The sequence below is a fragment of the Callorhinus ursinus genome, unplaced genomic scaffold (genome assembly GCF_003265705.2).
Source record: "Callorhinus ursinus isolate GAN/ISIS: 27379988/994484 unplaced genomic scaffold, GSC_fseal_2.0 scaffold3, whole genome shotgun sequence".
In the NCBI taxonomy this organism is placed as follows: domain Eukaryota; kingdom Metazoa; phylum Chordata; class Mammalia; order Carnivora; family Otariidae; genus Callorhinus; species Callorhinus ursinus.
In genome coordinates, this window is record NW_027397065.1 from 72,030,420 (window position 1) to 72,052,275 (window position 21,856).

A 21,856-nucleotide genomic window follows, 5' to 3' on the forward strand; every position below is an offset into this window, starting at 1 on the left:
CCCTGACTTAGGATATAAGAATAAGTCCATGTTTTTGAAATAATTTAAAATATGTAAAAATATATAATGACAATATTAAAAGCTCTAGATACATAGTTAATAATCGGTTTTCTTGCCCTCTTGAGCAAAAGTTCTGGATTCTAATATCATGTCTACCACCTAGTGTCTAAATAACCTTGGAAACTCACTCACTTAATCTTCCTGGAACTTAGTATTTCTCATTTACAAAATGAGAGTGTTCTGCCTTTATAAATTATTTTTCCAACTTAATAAACCTATTTTTTGACAGTTTATAATTACAATTCAATATGAAAAAAAAACTCTCCTGATTTAAAATTAATTTATTGAAGTAAAAAAGGCAGAGGAAATGAAAGATTTTTGTTATCTAAAGTCGAAATATCAAAACATCTCTGATTTAATTTTCAGGTACGTATCAATTTAATTCTCCTGAGTCTGTACCTCTTGGAACCCATCTTGGAAGGATAAAAGCCAATGACCCTGATGTGGGGGAAAATGCTGAGATGGAATACAGCATTGCTGAAGGAGATGGAGCAGACATGTTTGATGTCATCACTGACAAGGATACACAGGAAGGGATTATAACTGTCAAACAGGTTTCTTTACGCTGTCTTCATTTTTTCATTGAGCGCTTATAGTTTATTTTTGCTTTTCAGTTAAGGGAAGAAAAGCCTAGGATTTATTTTTCCACACTGTCCAGCTTTCATAGAAGTCGGTATGGTTGTGGTTTCATCTCAAATAAGTGAACCATCTTCATCACTGACACTTAAAAAGTGATGCAAAACCTTAACTACTTGTGCTTAGAGTAGAAAATCAAACTAGGATTAGATAGCCTCAGAAGTACTTGTTTTACATTTTCTGTGGCCCCCAAAAGTCATACAGCCATAACTTTGTTTCATGCACTTTTTAAAATATTTAAATTAGCCTCTTCAAGCAGATGAAACCTGAAGATTCTGCATGTTTTAGGTTGGATGCAGTGTGGGAAAACATTATGAAACTTTACATACTATAATCCAGCTAAATGTGGATTATGTTCTATTTTCCTGGTCATTCTGTTTTCATTTACATCTTGCTTTCCACAGTGTTCAGATTAATGATATATGTTTTGTTTTACTTTTTAAAATAACAGTTTTAGAAATTTTGGACCAAAGGAAGCAACTTATATGAATAGTTTGCTGAATCTCTACTTGATTCTATATTTTCTCTGATTTTAACTTTGTATAACTTTAATAGTAATAATAATAATAAATAATCTATATGTCCATTAGATAATACATTTGCCTGTGGCCATCAAAATGTGAAATGCATTATCAAGTAGGACTTGATCTTAATGTGCATACCATTATATTCAGTTACCCTGTATGAATAAGCATAAGACAAAACAAAAAATTACTAATTTATTTGATATTCCTGTAAAGCAATAATTGGGAAAGTTTTTAACCACAATTACTGGTACCATTAACAGAGCTGGTTATTAAACTTTAATATTGTCTTCCATTGTCATGTCTGCTATATTATACTAATTTTTCTTATTTAACTTCAGAATTTAGATTTTGAAAACCAAATGCTGTACACTTTAAGAGTGGATGCAAGTAACACTCACCCTGATCCACGATTCCTACACCTGGGACCTTTCAAAGACACAGCCGTGGTCAAAATATCTGTGCAAGATATAGATGAGCCTCCTGTGTTCAGTAAACTTTTTTACTTGATAGAAGTAGATGAAGATGTAAAGGAGGGCAGCATCATTGGACAGGTTACAGCATATGACCCAGATGCCATGAACAATTTAATAAAGTAAGTATTTTGTGAAACTTTAAGTTTGCAGAAAAATAATCATCTTCTCACTATTTATAAGCGTGTGTGAAAAGAATTACACTGTACTATGTATGATCAAGTACAGTAACAAGACTAAACACTTCCATAGCACAAACTCCTAGCTGGACTGCCTTCTAAGTGATCTCAATGTATTATTGCATTTAACTCATCACTTTATGAGGTAGATCCTATTATTATACCTGCCTGCAGATAAGATTAAGTTACTAAGAATTTAAATAACCTGCCAAACAGGTTATTAGTGAGTGGCAGAGCTGGGTTTGAGAATCGGGCCATCTGGCTCCAGAGTCTGTGATTTTAATACTTTAGCTGTTGTGATTCCCATCTCATTGTCTCTCTTGGAGAAATCACAGTTCAAATAATAAGTAATCTAAACAGATAAATTAGAAAAAAATTATTCCAGAAATACTATTAAGAAGTAATTTGAAAATGTTGAAACATCTTTTTTGTTTGTTTTTACACTGTTTGTTCAAATTTTTATTTAAATTCCAGGCAGTTAACATTTGGTTAATACTGGTTTCTCCTTTAAAAATAATCACTCAGCATACCATCTATTAAAATTTTGGGAAAAAAACAGGATGTCGATTATATTCTAATAATAACAGAGAATTAGTAAAGAAAGTAATGATATTTGAGTATGGCAAACATTAAAATTAATATGGTATTGTGAAGTATAGTGTTAATACTTTCCCAAAGTTTGAATATTGCATTAACGTTTTCAAAGCTTTCAAATATGCTGGAATCTTAAGTGATTACTACATGTGGTTCTTAGGGGGAATGCAAATATAGTCATGAATGGATAGGATGGGTGGGTGAGGATGGGTAGCTATGTCCAACTGTGGCATTAAATTCATGACACAAGACTGTCAAACATTTTGCCTATCCCTTCTTCCGTAAGATAATTGTTACCATTTATTGAGCACTTGCTAAAAGCTAGAGAATCTAAAGAGATTTATATTTATTAGTTCAGTTAAGCATCACCACAACTTTATTTTGGCAGTACAATTGTTATCACCCAAATTTTATAAAAGAATAAATTGAGATGCAAAGGGTTAAAGGACACAGTACAAATAATTAACAGACTGATGATTCAAACTATCGTTGATCTGAATGCATAGCCAAATCTTTGGCAGACCTAGTCTGCTTTCTTAATGACCTGTTTACTAATTAGAGATAATTAATATAATGTTCCTCATTTGTAGACTAATTGGACTGACTTGAGTTATACAAGGCAGATCCCTCAGGGACAAAATTATGCAAAGGGCAAAACATGGTTTTTGTCCCTCAGAATTTGGTCTAGTTTCCTTTCATTTTTCCCATTGCCCACAATAGGGAATTTCATAAGCTCCAACTATAGACATGTTGGCTTAGAAAATTACAGCCTTTTAATTCTTTTTTAACAAATGTATTGATGTATTACCGACCAACAATAAATTTCACTTTAATTTGTATGATTTGATAAACTTTTGTATATTCATACACCCACTAAAACATCAAAATCAACAAAACGAACATATATCTTACCCCCAAAAGTTTGCTTATGTACTTTTTAATGCCTCCCTCCCAAACTTCCTAGAACCCATCCCCTAATCCCCAGGCAAACACTGATCAGGTTTCTTCAATATAGATCAGATTATATTGGGTTTTCTTGAATTTGTACAAATGCAATCATACAGTATTTATTCTTTTGTCTAACTTGTTTCACTTAGCCTAACTATACTGAGATTTTTCCATGTTGTTATGTGCATCAATAGTTTATCCCTCCAATTGCTGAAAAGTATTCCATTTTACAGAGATACCACAATTTGCTTATCTGTTCACTTATCGGTTGACATTTTGAGTTGTTTCAAACACTTGGATATTGCAATACCTTTATACACATTCGTATGTAAGTATATATACAAACATTTGTGAATCAGAATTTGTATAGTTATGTTTTCATTTTTCTTGAGTAAATACCTAGAAGTGTTATGATTGGACCATAAAGAGTCAACCTTTTTTAACTGTAGCCATTCTAATAGGTGTATAATAGTATCTTAATTGCCTATCTGACCAACGATGTTGAACTTTTTTTATATGCTTAATGTGCCACCCATACATGTTCTTTGATGAAGTGTTTATTCAATACTTGCTTAGATTTTCTGTGTTATTTCTTTATTATTGATTTGGAGATACACACACACACACACACACACATACACACTTCACACAATGGATACAAGTCCTTTATCAGATACGTGATTTATAAATATTTTCTCCCAGTTAGTGGCTTGTATTTACATTCCCATAAAGTGACTTTCAAAAGGCAAATGTTCTCAATTTTGATGAAATCTAATTTATTAACTTTTAATTTATGGATTGAGTTTTTAGTGCCTTATATAGGAAACATCTGCCTGATCCCAAAATTTTTATTCTATGTTTTCTTCTAGAAGATTATTGTTTTCAGTATTATATTTACATCAATGATTCATTTTAAGTTAATTTTTATATTGTATGAGGTATGGATCATACCTCATTTTGCTTTTTGGTGTATGGATCCCCAATGTTTCCAGCACCATGCGTTGCAAATACTATTCTTGTCACTGAATAGCCTTCATACCACTGTCAAAATTCAATTGCCCATGTATATATGGACCTAATTCTGGACTCTCTCTTCTGATCCAATTATATATTTATCTATGTTTGCAAAAATCACAGTTTTCTGTACTTTTATAAAAAGTCTTGAAATTAAATACTGTCATTGTTTTTTATTTTCTAAATTTGTTTGGTAATTCTAGGCCCTTTGTATTTTCATATGTCAACTGCTACAAAAGATTCTGCTAGAATTTTTATTTGAGTTGTGTTAAGTGTGTAGATTAATGTAGGCAGAATTGATGACATCCTAATGATACTGAATCTATTAACCCAAAATAACATATTTTTCTCTGCCTATATAGAGATTTTTCTCAGCTGTATTTTGTGGGTTTTATGTCTACAAAAACATTTTTTATACTTCATTTTATTGCTTTACTGCCCTGGCAAGAACCTCCAAAACAATGTTAAATAGAAGTAATAGGAACAGAAATCCTTGCCTTCTTCCTTGTCTTATGAAGAAATCATTTAGTCTTTCATCATTCAGTATGATGCCATCTGCAGGGACAATTTTATTCTATTCTTTTTGTTCTAAGTATTTTTATCAGGAATAGAGTTTGGATTTTGTCAAATGGTATTTTCTTTGTCTATTAAGATGGCCATATAGTAAAATAATGTATTATTTGATTTATTTTTCAAATATTGGGATAAATGTCACTTAGCCACATTATACTATAATTATATATTGTTGAATTCAGTTTACTAAAGTTTAAAAATAATTTTGCACCCATTTTTATTGGGACATAATTTTAAAGTTGTGTTTTCATGTAATGCCTGTTTGGATTTGGTGTCATAGTAATACTGTCTCAGAATGCAGTCAGAAGTATAAGATCCTCTTTTAATTTTTTGGAAGAGTTTGCATAGAATTGACATTATTTTTCTTTAAATGTTTGGTAGAACTTAAAAGCAAAGGACTGTGTTATCTTTTTTATATGAGTTACAGCTACAAACTTTATTTCCTTAGTAGTTGTAAGCTTGTTTTTTTTTCCTTTTTCTTCATCTTTCAAGGAATTTTTGAATTTCATCAAAGTTGATGAATTTCAAAAGTTGTTCGTAATGTTCATATTATCCTTTTGATATTCTAGTAATGATAGCCATTTTTTTCTTGGCCAGTGTGACTAGACTTTTTAGTTGATTGATCTTCTCAAAGAACAGGTTTAATTGCTTTTTCAATAGTTTGTTTTCTTTTCTTTTTTTTTCTTTTTGGGCTCTGATCTTCATTCTTTTTTTCTGCTTACATTGGGCTTCATTTGCTCTTCTTCTCTATGTCCTTGAGTCAGAAGCCGAGGTCATTGATTTGAGCCTACTATTATTCTCATATGTGCGTTTTAGTGATAAATAAATTTCCCTCTAGGTACAGCTTTAGATGTGTTGTTTTTTGTACCAATACAACAAAAATTTTGCATTGTCTTTAATGTTTATTTTTCTCTTCATACACTGCCAGTTGTTCCTCAGGATGCTTTTAAATTGTGGCACTGGTTTTAAGCAATTGGATTATGATATACCTTTCTATAATATGCTTCATCTATTTTGTATTTGATAAAGTTTCCTGAATTTGTGACTTTATGGCTTTCCTCAAACTTGGAAAAGTTTTCATCCAGTCTCTTTAATATTTTTTTGCCCTATATTCTTCTCTTTAAGGAAATTTCATTCCAATTATGCTAGGTCCCCTAAATGTGCAATACAGTGCCCTGGTGCTGTTTGTTTAGTCTCCCTTTTTGCCTCTTAGCCATTGTAAATAGTTCCCATTCATCTTCATCTTCAAGTTTACTAATTTTTTTTTCCAATATCTAACCTGCTTTAATTCCATCTAGAGTATTTTTTTCATTTCATAGATTATAATTTCTTCTCTGGAAGTGTTATTTCTGGGTTGTTTTCAATGGACAGATTTTTCCTGGCAGTCATATTTTCTTGTTTTTTGCATGCCTGTAAGTTTTGATTGGATGACAAACACTGTGCTTTTATTGTGTTTAGTGTTAGGTAGCTTTGCATTTTCTTTCTTTCTTTTTTTTTTTAGCTTTGCATTTTCATAAATACTTTTGAGCTGCATTCAGATTTTTTTAAGATTTTATTTATTTATTTGAGAGAGAGCACGAGTGAAAGAGAGAGAGAGTAGGAGACAGAGAGAGTGCACACGAGCAGGGCAGGAGCAGGGGCAGAGGGAGAAGGAGAAGCAGACACCTTGCTGAGCAGGATCCTGGGACCATGACCTGAGACAAAGGCAGAGGCTTAAACGCTTAACCCAGCCACCCAGGCGCCCCTCAGATGTGTGTTTAAATTACTCACAACATCTTAATCTTTTTGGACCTTGCTTTTGTGCTTTATTAGCAGCACTTTTTCTAGACCTAATTTTGCCCCATAATCAAGAAGACCTTCCTGAGTAGTCTACCAAAGCCCCATGAGTTATGAATTTCTCTTTGGTTGGTGGAAACTAGAACTATTCTAGAACTACAATGTGCCAGTTCATAGTTTTGCTCCCTCCTAATCCTTGTGATTGATTACTTCTATTGCCTCACTTTATCTGTCCCCAAACATATTCTGATCAGTACTCAGCTGAAAACTTGAATAATATTTTCTTCAGATGTCAGTAGTTCCCTCTTTGTGAAGCTCTCTCCCATGAATTACTCTGCCTTTCAAATTCTAGACACTTTGTTCTCGACATGGACTATCAGCTTGAACTCAGGGGATGGACAGACTCCATCTGGGCTTGCACTTCCTATATTCTTCTTTGGAACCTCTCCCAGGCAGCAAACTAGAAGATCACATCATATCTTTCCCTTTCTCTGGGATTATTGTCATTGTTCTCTGGTGTAGTCCTTCAAAAATAATTTTCATTTAGTTTCATATATTTCATTTAGTGTTAGTGGGTTGTGTGTGTGTGTATGTGTGTGCGTGTGTGTTTGGGGGGGCTGGTAAATCCATCCCATGTTATTCTATAGTTGCTAAAAAAGGACATTCAGTATGTCATTTTAAACATGTTTTAATTATATAATTTAGTCACTCTTGCACAGGTAATTTTGTAGTGAAGAAGACATCTATAAAATTCTCCTCTCAATAGATACTTCAGTGGTATTTTATTCTATTTTTATCAGGTATTGAAACTTTCCACTTATCAATCACCTAACTTTAGTAAGTAGAGATCATTATAATATACATATAGGTTTATGTATTTTTATTAATTGTGAATGTTTGATAATGCCATTAAACTTCTCAATAAACTCCTATTGTATAAATAACACACTATCATGTAGGTGAAACATGATTACTGGAAATTTAGTTGCAAACAGTCTATCAATCTACATATATCCTATATATATATGGATTAGATATCGATGTAAATTGATATACAGATATAGAAATAGATATCAATAAATAATCTACACAATCTATATAAACATATCCTTTCCTATATCTGGAATTTCCTCAGGATACAATTTTAGGAGTAAAATTTCTAGGTCAAATACTGATAGTAAAATTTGCAACCTTGCTCCGTAGTATATAAAAGTGGCTGATAAATTTTTAAGTTCATAGTTCTCTCAAAAATATTTGTGTTTTATAGGGTACTCAAGTATAAAGAAATAATGAACAGTGGTTTTACATTAAAAAATCTCAGAAATGATAAAGAGAAGAAAAATACTGAAAGAAATCAATTTATCCCAAATTATGTCTCTAAAATTATACTGCCAACTCTGTCAACAAATAAGGCCATGCCTGAAAATATAGTATATAGGCTGGTTCCTGTTTGCATGAAGATATATGCAAAAAAAACTCCAGCATTTTTAGGTATCTTATTACACTGCCAGAAACTAGCAATAAGTCAACAAGGAGACAACATTGTAACATGTGACTCTTTTGTTTGCTCCTATGGAATTTAGGAGAACTGATCCTTAAGAGCAGAAACGGGGGCGCCTGGGTGGCTCAGTCGTTAAGCGTCTGCCTTCAGCTCAGGTCATGATCCCAGGGTCCTGGGATCGAGTCCCACATTGGGCTCTCTGCTCAGAGGGAAGCCTGCTTCTCCCTCTCCCACTCCCCCTGCTCGTGTTCCTGCTGTCTCTGTGTCTCTCTGTCAAATAAATAAATAAAATCTTAAAGAAAAAAAAAAAGAGCAGAAACGGGCTATGATAAGTATCATGGAGAAATATTTTCCAGGGAAATCTTAGGAACTATTTCTAACCCACCAGTAAATCTGTTCATCAAATATATTTTCTGAAATACATCTGCCTCTTGCAACATGAGATTATGATTACAATTAGCAGCTGTTGTCAGCTCTGCTCACCTCATTAGTAATCACGGATTTCCCAAGTTATAGGGTTGATTATTGCTTTACAGGTTCTGAAAGAACATGTTGTCTCATTTCACACCTATTTTATGCTCAACATATTTAAAGTTCAACAAATTTTAGAAGAAATCTTTTCTACTGCAGTCAGAGAAGTAAGTACACAACAAACTTGCTGGAAAGAAATGCTTTTTTAGTTATGCTTCAATAAAATGTACACAATTCCACCCTAAGCTGAAATGAGTGAATAACTGGATGTGTGTGTGTGTGTGTGTGTGTGTGTGTATCTCAGTGTTTCTCTAATACTTGCTTGATTTTATTACAGACAGTAAAATATTAATTTATTTAAAAATCATGATTATTTAAAAACAATGCCATTAATATTCGAAAAAAAAAGATTTAAACTATTTGCTCAAGTACTGCATAGCCACGTTCTCTTTTTGAAGGGCAATGAAAGTTTCATGGTTCATAGATGGAAAACACATTTCTGGAATGCAGTAGCTGGAAAGGAAAAGAGCAAACTTAGAGCCTAATTATATTGACGTAGTCGGTGGAAGATGTACCTGGAATGCAGTAAAGAGGAGTACTACGCTTGACACATTTCTGCATACTACTGATTTGTTCTGGTGTTTGTAATTTATGTGTTTTATTGTGATAGATGAAAATACAGGGATGTGATATGTGTCGGATTCTTAATGATAGAACATGAAAAATGAAAAGCAAACAAACTGAAGCAGAGTTCAGCTTCCTTAGGCTCAGTTCCCTTGTGCTCTTTTTCACTTATTTTCTGTTTCTGCAGATCCTGTTTCATTTAAAAAGTTATGCCAGTGGACTTTTTTTTAACTTATTGCTCAAAATTAAATGTAAGGAGATGAATAAAATAGTGTTGTTTTAATAGGCCATCTGCTGGAACATAGAGATGGCTTTGTCCTGTGTTGTTTATCAAGCTCTTTCTGGTATATTTATTATTAAGGTAAACGAGAATGTCCCATTCTGTGTTGAAAATAGAGTATTTGCTGCTGAATGAAAGAAAATGATCTCTGGGCTTTGACAAATTGTGAGACATCATTTGCACTAGGGCAAATTTCTGAATATATACCTGGAAGTGTGCAGTGTTAGTGTTAAAGTGAACTCTGTCTAAATTGTCAAAGTGGTTCTCCACCATGAATTCTTAACTTGGAAAGTAGTACCTTTCAAGATTGAATCTATGAGTAGGATAGACAGAAACTTATTCTGATCCCACATAAGCTCCAAATACGTCAAAGCTGGACTTGCATAATGTTAGAATTGTTAGCTATTCCTCAATCATAGAAAGCCCCATGCTAATCTCTAGGGCAAGTAGCAAAGAGCACAAAGGATTTTTATTTTTTATTTTGATCTTCAATGCTAGCAGTAGGTAAAAAGTCCAATGTCTGTTTAGCCATAAGCAGATAATGGCTAGCTATTGACTTTTCCAACAATGAAAAGAAATATATTCAGGCAAATATTATAAATTGAATTCCACTCAATTCATATTTGTGGTTGAGTTATATTTTTTACACTGCTTTCTTTGTGTTCATTTTAGGATTGTTTTATTCATTAGCAGAATTTGGTGTAAGTATTTAAGTATTTAAGTAAAATAGAACATTTAAAAATGTTCTACTGACTTTCTTAGCCCACATTAGGAACTAAATTGTAGGAGGCTTGACACCTAGAGATAGGAAGCTTTGTATTTCTTTTTCCATTTTAGCATTTATTAAGCAATAGAGATTAAAAACTGAAAATTTAATATTACTGCCATCCTCAATTTTAGTACATTAATTTTTTTAAAAAAATAAGATCTACCTCAAATCCTTGTCTCACAATGAATTATTGGTTAAAACCTGACATAATTTTTGCTCCTAGGAGATATACATATACACCATTATGTATTTTATGTATTTATTTTTGTATCTGTTTCTAGTTATCCTCTATCTCTTTAGGAGTTCCCACACCACAAGTATAGCTACTCTTAGGCAGGGACCATGTATTATGTAATCCATAATTTGACCATATATCAAAAATCTCCCCAATTTTTTTCATAACACCATGTAGGAAAATTATAATTATGATTATTCAAGAAGTGAGAAGATACTACCATTTTCCTGTGGCTCTAATTGCCCATTGCACAACCCTTCCAAAGGACAAGAAGGTGACTGGGCTGGTTTTATATTTTGGAACTAGGTAGAGAAAGGAACCTAAAACTGACTATGTAAAGCTTTTAGGTATTCCACATTTGAGATGAAATCCAGTATATAAGGGCGCCTGGGTGGCTCAGTCAGTTAAGCCTCTGCCTTCGGCTCAGGTCATGATCCCGAGGTCCTGGGATGAAGCCCTGCATGGGGCTCCCTGCTCAGCAGGGAGTCTGCTTCTCCCTCTGCCTGCTGCTCCCCCTGCTTGTGTTCCCTCTCTTTGTCAAATAAATAAATAAATAAAATCTTTTTTAAAATCCAGTGTGTATATATATATATATATAAAATATAGTATATATAAAGTATATATAAAATACATATATAAAAATGTTTATATATATTATATATATATATATATTTCCCCCCCACACGGTCAAATACTCACTTTGAAATAGTATCTGTCAGTCTGAGAAACTCATCTGATAAAGTTTAGCAGAAAATAAATTAGGCAAACCCCATGATGTTGTTATTACAGTTATTTTGGAAATCTGAGTTTACTAATGGATCTCTTAATTTCAATATAGTTCTTATAGCAATAGACTAAGTCATGGGTTCTTCATTAAAACAACCAAGGCAAACAAAAAATCACAGAATTTAGATAAATAGATTTTCATCCAATATTTTTAAAATTACAAATGTTTCACAATGTTTAGAACACTGGCTGCTCAGTATCTATTACTTATGTTTGTCAAAGTCAGTGCCTGATAGTGAATATATTACATTAATAATGGGAGTTGTAATTTCCTAATTCACCAGATCAAAAAGGAGTTAATTTGCTAAGTGACTTTATTTATATTTTTATTTTTTTAAAGATTTTCCTTATTTATTTATTCATGAGAGACAGAGAGAGAGAAAGAGAGAGAGAGAGAGGCAGAGGGAGAAGCAGGCTCCCAGGGAGCAGGGAGCCCGATGCGGGACTCAGTCCCAGGACCCTGGGATCATGACCTGAGCTGAAGGCAGACACTTAACCATCTGAGCCACCCAGGCGCCCCTGCTAAGTCACTTTAATAAGATACCTAGAAAAATGAGAACTACACCACATGTTGGTTAGTCTGTTAGTTGTCTTCCTTCTTCTGTCTTTATTCTAATCAGTGTATTCCATGGTACATAACCTTGCTGTAGGAGCCTTGTCCATAGACTTATAACATGCAATTGGCCTAGGATGTTTGTAGAAATAAAAATCCCAGCTCCAACACCAGACCTACTGAATCAGAATCTGTTTTTAACAAGATCCCAATGTAATTCATATGAACATTAATGTTTAAAAAACACTTATTTTCCTCTATGGCTTAATTAGATACTCAGCAGCAGAAATTTCAAACAGATGTAAAGTGTTAGTATAGCCTAATATGGCCTGACATAACTAAAAGATTTTATTATAAGCTAGTCTTTTAAAAGATCTTTCTTACGAGTATGTTGCAGCCTTCCATTGCTGTCATAACAAATTACCATAAACTTAGTACTTAAAGCAACTGAAATTTATATCTTACAGTTTTATAGGTCAGAGATCTGGGATGAGTCTCACGGGACTAAAGTCAAGGTGTTTGTGTGGACAGGGCCACATTCCTGTCTGGAAACTGAAGGACAGAAATTGTTTCCTTGCTCATTCAAGTTATTAGCAGATTTCAGTTCTTTGCAGTCTGTTTTCTTGCTGTCAGCTCAAGGTTCATTCTGAGTTTCTAGAGGCTGCCTGTGTCCTTTGGCATGTGGCCCCTTTCCGCCATCTTCAAAGCCAGCAGTGAGAGGTCAAGTCCTTTTCATACTTAAAATCTCTTTTTTTTTTTCCCATCTCATTTCTCTAGAGCCCATCTCTGCCTTCTTCTTCCACTTTAAATGGTTTATATGATTAGTTTAGGGCTATCTAGATAATCAAGAATAATCTCCCTTCTCAATGACTTTAACCTTAATCGCATCTGCACAGTTACTTTTACCATGTAAAGTAACATAGTCCCAAATTTCAGGGATTAGGAGGTGGGCATCCTTTGGGGGAGGCGGGGAGGCATTATTTTGCGAAACATAGAGTGATAACAAAGTTTATGGTGACAGTTTCCATATCCAGCCTTGATGAAAAGAGTCATAAAACTCTGTGTAATATGTCATTTCATTTTTATATGCACAAGGTCAGAGGAATAGATTGGAGGATAACCTTTGATTCAGCTGAGATGTTCCTTGAATAGAGAGCCGTTCAAGAGCAATGTACTTCACAACAGCCTCTCTCTATTCACTTATAGTCATAAGGACTCTGTGGACACATGTTCTTATGTTTTTTAGCATAATTTCAGTTTATCTAATGCAATTGACTTTATCAAATTTAACATGTCTAAAGCACTGCAACAGGTCTATGATAGGTTAAGTAAATCAAGTGACAATTAAAAACTCACTTAAAGGTTGCCACAAGGATTCATGAGCTTAAATAATAACTCTAAAGGACACATAATCACAGAAGAGTAATGATGGAAAAGGCTGGATATATCAAATTGGCTACACGACAATTGTATTAAATAAAAATTCGTGAAAATTGTTGGCATTTTACTGGTCATGACTTTAGGACAACATTGCTTGAACTGCCTCTAACATTAAGGAACAGTAGATGAGTTAATAATCTTAATGCCTAGATTCATGAATCTCTTTCCTGCCAGATACTCTATTGATCGGCATACTGATATGGACCGGATTTTTAGCATTCACTCCGAAAATGGCTCTATTTTCACTTTGAAACCCCTTGATCGGGAGTCCTCTTCTTGGCACAACATCTCCATTACTGCCACAGAAATAAGTGAGTGGGGAATACATCCACCTGAACACCAAAGTGGTAAAATAATAGCATTAAGTAGACTCTGTTTCTTGAGGGAAGTCACTTTCTCATTAGCAACCGCAGACTGTGTTGGAGACTTACAGTATCGTAATGATTCTCAAATATCCACTTTTTAAACTTGATTTTCTTTTACACCTTACTCTAGGAGAGAAATAGAATATAACCTCATAAAAATAATTAATCTGAGAAAATTATGTCTTACAAATAATACTTCATTCTCAGTCATAGTCTCCTCTTCTTAATCGTACTTTGCATCTGGACCATGTAAGAAAGCTGAGCTATTCATCAACAATCCAATTGAGAAAGTGAATACCGCAGAAATGATTCGTTGCTAAGTTACAAATGGGGTGAGTGGTATCACCGCTTCTCTGTAAATGAGACTGAAGTCTTACACATGTTCTCGTTGCAGATAACTCAAAACAAAGTAGCCACATCCCTGTCTTCATCAGAATTCTAGATATAAATGACCATGCTCCGGAATTTGCCATGTACTATGAAACATTTGTTTGTGAAAATGCAAAACCTGGGCAGGTAAATAAAATTATTATAAACTTTAAAAAAATATTTCCTCTTCACAAAGGCAGATAACATTATATCAATTCACTTGCACAAAATCTTTTTTATGCAAACTCCTATCAATCCTCTTTTTCACCTGTTCATCTCCCCTTACGAAAACACTCACAGTGATCCAAACAGATGACTTCTGAAGTTGTTTTTATTATGGAAACCACGATGTAATAGGGAAAGTTATAATATATACTTAAATTTATATACTGGGTATATAATAAATATACATATATATATATAAAAAGTTCCTCCCTGGATTCATAATTATGCTCATACTGAGTTATACTCAAGAATAGAATGGAAATATATTCCTAAGTAAAACTTGAAGTATGAAAGTGAAACTGTTCCGTGTTAGTATAAAGGGAATCACAATAATTGTCTTGTTGGTTACATTTTTCCTCTTTTAATCTCTCAGGCAGGATATTTTGGTTTGATAAATTATACTTTGTGATTTTTCAACTTCCATATTATTGAGATAAAAAAGAGATAGTAGAAGAGTTACAATGTCCTCTTGTAAAGTCCCCCTAATATATGAGATCTCTTAAGTAACTTTAAGCAAATGCAGAGTATGTTCATTTTTGACCCCAATATAGTATTTTACAAATGACAGCAACTGCACAAATTTCACTGAAAGAAATTTTAACCAGTTATTTAGATATTTTTTAAAGAAAAAGTAGATGGATCTTAAGAATCATATATAATTCCATTGTGCCTATTTAAATATAGAAAATAAAAGTGAAATACTGTCCTCCTTTTATTACATTGAAGATTGCAATGGACCGAATGTTTATTTGAAACCCTAACCCCCAATATGGCTGTATTTAGAGACAGAGCTTCTAAGGAAGCAATGAATGTTAAATGAGATCATAAGTTTGGGGCTCTGATCTGAGAGGGTTACTGTCCTTTAAAAAAGAGACAAAAGAGAGATCACACTCTCTCTCTCTCTGCCCACACTCAGAGGAAAGGCAATGTGAGGATGTAGCAAGGAGGCAGCTGTCTGCAAGCCAGAAAGAGAGCTCTCACCAGAAACCCGCCTAGCTGGTACCTTGATCTCGGACTTCCAGTCTCCAGAACTGTGAGAAAATTAATTTCTGCAGTGATTTTTACGGCAGCCCAAACAAGCAGACCAAGACAGAGTTCCACTTACATACACAAAAATAAAAATGGGGTATTATCATTATTTGCCAAAAAAGAATCATTACACAGTTATTTGGATTAAAAATTGTTTTTTTTTCTTTTTACATGTTACTTTGCAACATGTAATGGACATACTCTCAATTTAGTGAATGATTATTTTTAATTTGATACTGAATTTTTCTAGCACAGCTATACATTAATTAGTTTATTCAACTATCCACTTACTAATAGTAATTTGGTTTATAAACACAATGTGAGTCTAGCAGATAGCACTATAATGAGCATTATAATACATTTGTATTTATACACTACCTGGTGTTCCTTTCCTTTGATATAACCTTTGAAGTAAGAATAATTAAATTTTATATATAAATACTCATCAGTGCCTCCAAACAGCTCCCCAAATAGGTCATATGCCTAGTGGATGATTGCCTATTTACTGGAACACTAGACTTTAAGTGTCCACCAAATAGTAACATCTCATAATAATTTTAACATAGATTCTTCCCAGATTATTCAGGCTGAACATTTTTTCATACATGTGTAGCCATTTTGAAATAATCTCCACAGATGTATTAGTTTCCGAAGGCTACTGTGAAAAACTACCACCAACCAGAGAGCTTAAAACAACAGAGATGTGCTCTCACACAATTCTGGAGGCTAGAAGTCTAAAATCAATGGTGTCAGCAGTCCATCCCTCTGTCAGCAGTCAGGACTCTTGCCATTTCCCAGCTTCTGTAATTGCCAGCAATCACTGGCATTCCTCGGTTTATAAGAAGTATTTCAATCTCTGTGCACACTGTCCCATGACATTCTTTTTCCAACTCTCTGTATCCACATTTCCCTCTTCTTATGAGACTCCATTCATTGGTTTAGGGCCCACACTAATCTGCTATGGCGTCATCTTAACTTGATTGCATCTACAAAGAGCCTGTTTCCAAATAAGAGCACATTCACAGGTACTGGGAATTAGGAATTGAACATATATTTTAGACAGACATAAGTCAATTGACGATAGCATATACAGAATCTTTACTTATTTTTCCATTAATATGCTTTTCTTTTGTTGATTCATTTAATTGGTACATATTAAAAATTAATATTCGATAAAGTATATTGATATTAACTAATAATTATTTTAATATATACTACTATTAACATTTCTGTCATTGTTCATATACTTGGTGGAAAACAATTTCCTTATTAAAATTAACAAGGTTGAAAATATATTTTAATCTACTGCTACGTATTCTGTTAAAATATGTGTATACAGCGGCCCATCTAATCATTTCAAGAACTCAGCCATATTACCAGAGGACTGATGTTGTTTATGATTTAAAATATTACTAAAAATAAGATATTTTATGTTACTAAAATTAGATATCATTGCCAATCTAGAACAGGAGGCTAAACAAAAGTATTAAAGTACTAAAAGCATTTTTTCTATGTCATGATCCAATCTTCTAAGGAGAAAATGTGCATTAAGTTTGCATTAATAATTGTGCACTTTCAGAAGCATTATACAAAGAAAAGTAAGGTCCATGCCTCTCTGTCAATAAAATGAATGAAATCATAGTTAATATTAAATTAAAGGGGAAAAAGTGTTGACTAGTGAGGATGCAGGTTAGTATGGCTATAGAAGGTAAACAATAACCAAAACAATGGGTATGTCAAACCACTGTGAAATTCCAATAATTGTTCATTACAGAAGTTGCACTATTATACCTGGAAGTGGTGCAACTCTGTTTGGGTGGAAAAGAAATTTGAAAGTAAGAGGAATTAAATGGCTGTGATTTCAAGTCACACAGATGGCAGACTTGTGACTAGAAAAACATGCATCCCGACGTGTAGCTTAGTGCTTTTTCCACTATGAAATGCTCAATGGACTTTTTCTGCCTGACCTGTTATTTGATGCTCCATCCTCACACTATGGCATACCTCTGACTTATAGTGAGCACAGCTAAGAGGTGTTGTGATTTCTCAACTTCGACACTGATTTTATGAAACTTGAAAAGCATTTATTTGTATATCTTTCTAAACTTTGCAAATACCATTAAAAAAACAAATACTTTGAATAAAATAAGCAATATGATTGTAGTTAGGATGCCCCATAGCTTTAAAATCTTTTGCTTTCTGGTATCATGTGGCATATTGCTTATTTTTACCAAAACAATATTCATAGTGTTCTTGATCTGTAAGAATAGTTGTGCTAATCACTTTTGTTTTTTTAAAAATGCATCTGTTATGTTCTCTGCCTTTGAGACAATCATTATTTAGTGGGGGCAACAGATTGGTAACCAATTGTTAATAAAACAGACAGGTACTTTCCAACAATGTTAAAAGAGGATAGATGTTGGACTGATAAAATTTTCTTTAAGGTTGGATATTCCAGTGGCCAAGAATCAGACAAAGATTCATAGAGATACCTTACACAGTAATACTTGATGAACATATTTTATCCTTAACTAATTGTTACATTACAAAGAACCATAAAAAGCTTTGGCATAATTTCTGAAAATGTCCTGTTTTTTGTTTCTTTAATAAGTCAATGATATATTTAAAGCACAAACACTAACATAAAATGTAGTATAACAAGAGTTGCTCTTTGTTGTCCTTTATTTAATTTTTGACTTGGTTTCAGTTGATCCAGACTATCAGTGTCATGGACAAAGATGATCCTCCCCGAGGCCACAAATTTTTCTTTGAGCCAGTACCAGAATTTCCTCTCAATCCGAACTTCACCATTGTAGATAATAAAGGTACAGAACATTTTTAAAGTTGAAATTGAGACCTTCAGCTGCAAAATTAAAAACTGGTCTGAGTCCCCCGCCCATTTTTTTTTTGTTTTGTTTTCCTAGATAATACAGCAGGAATCGTGACTCGGAAAGATGGGTATAGCCGCAACAAAATGAGCACCTATCTACTGCCGATTTTAATCTTTGACAATGATTATCCAATTCAGAGCAGCACCGGCACGCTGACTATCCGTGTGTGTGCCTGTGATAATCAGGGAAACATGCAGTCCTGCAATGCAGAGGCCTTGGTCCTAGCGGCTGGCCTGAGCACAGGGGCACTCATCGCCATCCTTCTTTGTGTCATCATTCTACTCGGTAAGCTATACCTCCAAATGCTCATTTCACTCAAAGAAGTCTCTCCCTTCTAGTTCAGTGATGGTGCAACCGAAAAGCACACTTCTCTAGGGCTAAAGGTTGACATTTTTAACTTTTTATTAAAATGGTTCTTTCAGTGGTGGGGGGTGGGAGGGATGGGGTGGCTGGGTGATAGACATTGGGGAGGGTATGTGCTATGGTGAGCGCTGTGAATTGTGTAAGACTGTTGAATCACAGACCTGTACCTCTGAAACAAATACATTATATGTTAAAAAAAAAGAAGAAGAAGAAGAAGATAGTAGGAAGGGAAAAATGAAGGGGGGAAATTGGAGGGGGGAGACGAACCATGAGAGACTATGGACTCTGAGAAACAAACTGAGGGTTCTAGAGGGGAGGGGGGTGGGGGGATGGGTTAGCCTGGTGATGGGTATTAAAGAGGGCACGTACTGAATGGAGCACTGGGTGTTATATGCAAACAATGAATCATGGAACACTACATCAAAAACTAATGATGTAATGTATGGTGATTAACATAACATAATAAAATAAAACTAAAACGAAAAAAAAATAAAATGGTTCTTTCAATTAGAAAAAGAAAATTGAGTTCTCTCTGAGGATAGGTCTAGCTTTCTAGAGATGGAAGGCAGAGATAATATAGCTAATGCTATAAGAGACACATATTTTTAAAATCTATTTTATATTACACCGCTTAGTGCTAACTAACCATGTCACTGTTCTAAGGATATTTAATTTTATAACTGATTTAATTTTCATATCAATTCTGTAAGATAAATACTTTGATTCTTCTCAAGAAATACTAAATAACTTCTACAAATTCACTCATCTAGGAAGGTTTTAACTAGCATTCAAACTTAGATAAGTCTATTTCAGAATTTTCCTTTTAAACCATTATTCTCAAAACCAAAGACTACCTTTACAAATCATATTACTAACAAATACTAAGATATGTAAATTAGACACCTAATTGGCAAGTGCATTTAAATTGTCAAGATAAGATAAACTTTTTATTCATACAATTTGTTATATATAGGTGCAAGTTAAAAGTTTAATTTCATTTTTTAAAAATATCACTATGACATCGTGGTCATATCTTCTCATGCAATGTTTTCTGAAGTCATGCTTTCAACAGCAAATGTTTTATTTGGGCATGCCCTAACAGGACAACGATTTAATTCAATTAAACAGTTGTTCCACTGTAAAACATTCTCCCCCAAAATTGTTTCCATCAAATATTCATCCAAAATGCTTATGCTTAGGGCAAGAGAGCCAGCCAAATTTATGTTCCAATGCTCATATGTGCTGGCTCCTTTAACCAGCAAATCCTTTCAGGCTATCTGGATGAAATCTCTTTTGCCAGATATCCTTGCAAGACTTCAGTGGGAGACTGATGAAAGTGAGAGGAAAACATTTCTCTCAGCTAAAATGATCCAACTATTTAGAAAAACATTTTCTCAAAGCGCTTTAAAACATACCTACCACCAATCCACATCTCAGGACTGCTGCTAGAAAGTTGACTCTTATGTAAAATATTTTTCTATCCCCATGGAAAATAAAGTTTGGTTTACCATTCAGCTAAGTGCTACTGATATTATATTGTTTTATTTGCTCACATAGTTCTATTTTCCTAATTTAGAACACCATGGAAATATGTATATTTCAAATTTCATTTTTAAGATTTCTATATTAAGATAATACACAGATATAAAGACATGCATGCACACACGGGGGAACAAAAGCACCCCCAAAATAAGCTTAGATACTAGAACATTATGAAACTAAATTGCATAATATTTTTTCTTTGCAGAAATCCTAGAAGGCTGCTTCAATATTCTGAAAAGTCTACCACCTTTCTGCCCTACACAATATAGAAGGCACACATTTCTTGTTTTCCACCTTCCCAACTGGTTGCCTATATATGGAGTGGTTTTCTATTATTTTAGTTAAAATTCGTTCCAATTCAGGTTTCATTATCAAAGTTCCTAAAGCATTTTTGCTGTGATTTAATCTTTTTTTTAAAGTTTTTATTTAAATTCAACTTAGTGAACATACAGTATAATATTAGTTTCAGGTGTACAATGTAGTGATTCAACACTTCCATATAACACCCGGTGCTCATCACAGCAAGTGCCCTCCTTAATCCCCATCACCCATTTCACCTATCCCTCCTTCCTACCTGCCTTCCAGCATCTCTCAGTTTGTTCTCTTATAGGTGAGAGTCCGTTTTATGTTTGGTTTGCTTCTTTCTTTTTTCTTTCCCTATGTTGATCTGTTTTGTTTCTTAACTTCTACATATGAGTGAAATCATATGGTATTTGTCTTTCTCTGACTTATTTCACTTAGCATAATATTCTCTAGCTCCATCCATGTCATTCCAAATGACAGGATTTCATTCTTTTTTATGTCTGAGTAATATCCATTGTGTATGGATATTACTTCTTTATCCATTCGTCAGTTGAGAGATACTTGCACTGTTTGCATAATTTGGCTATTGTAGATAATGCTGCTATAAACATCGGGGTACATGTATCCCTTTGAATTAGTATTTTTGTATCCTTTGGGTAAATACCTAATAGGGCAATTGCTGGATCAGAGGGTAGTTCTATTTTTAACTTTTTGATGAACCTCCATACTGTTTTCTGGAGTGGCTACACCAGTTTGCATTCCCACCAACAGTGCAAGAGGGTTCTCCTTCTTCACATCCTCACCAACACCTGTTGTTTGTGCACAGTTACTAATTTCTAAGTTTCTATAGTAAAGAGAATCTGCTCTTTGCAAGATAGTGATATAGCACAGACAATGACATTTTAGACCTACCTATTACAGTTTGAAGAAATGTAGTTCTTAGAGTTTGTCTATGTTACAAGGCAAAGGCGAGGATTCACATCGGAGGCAGGACTTTTTAATTTTTTTGGTTCCTTAGACACCTTGGAAGTCAGATGAAGCTTATGGGAACTATTCAGAATGATAATTTAAATTAATAAGGATAGGATATATTAGACAAAGGAAATATTTGTATCCAAATTAAACAAGAAACAAAAGCTAAATGTGCTTAATTATTGTCATACGTGCCTTGTTCTAGTGCAAGTCTAATGATCATTTGAGATATGTCATAACTAAAATGCAATATAAAATATCTGTGCTTTCTATTGATTTAATAGTCAGACATACTCTTACTATCACTATAGTAACTATATATCCTGATATTCATAATAGAAATACTAAATTTCAGTTACAA

The 21,856-nt window shown here is 33.7% G+C and overlaps 1 protein-coding gene across 2 annotated transcripts in view; it reads left to right on the plus strand.

Moving 5' to 3' along the window:
- The window catches only part of CDH9 (cadherin 9), a 138,754-nt gene that overhangs the window by 114,087 nt on the left and 2,811 nt on the right, over nt 1-21,856 (plus strand). The window contains exons 6-11 of one of the 2 annotated variants that reach the window (XM_025866674.2): nt 427-614; nt 1,562-1,815; nt 13,611-13,747; nt 14,196-14,317; nt 18,132-18,249; nt 18,349-18,600. In XM_025866674.2, the coding sequence (XP_025722459.1) occupies nt 427-614; nt 1,562-1,815; nt 13,611-13,747; nt 14,196-14,317; nt 18,132-18,249; nt 18,349-18,600 (1,071 nt within the window). Of the gene's footprint in view, nt 1-426; nt 615-1,561; nt 1,816-13,610; nt 13,748-14,195; nt 14,318-18,131; nt 18,250-18,348; nt 18,601-21,856 lie in introns of those variants that run through there. The other variant, XM_073886959.1, reaches the window with a different exon arrangement.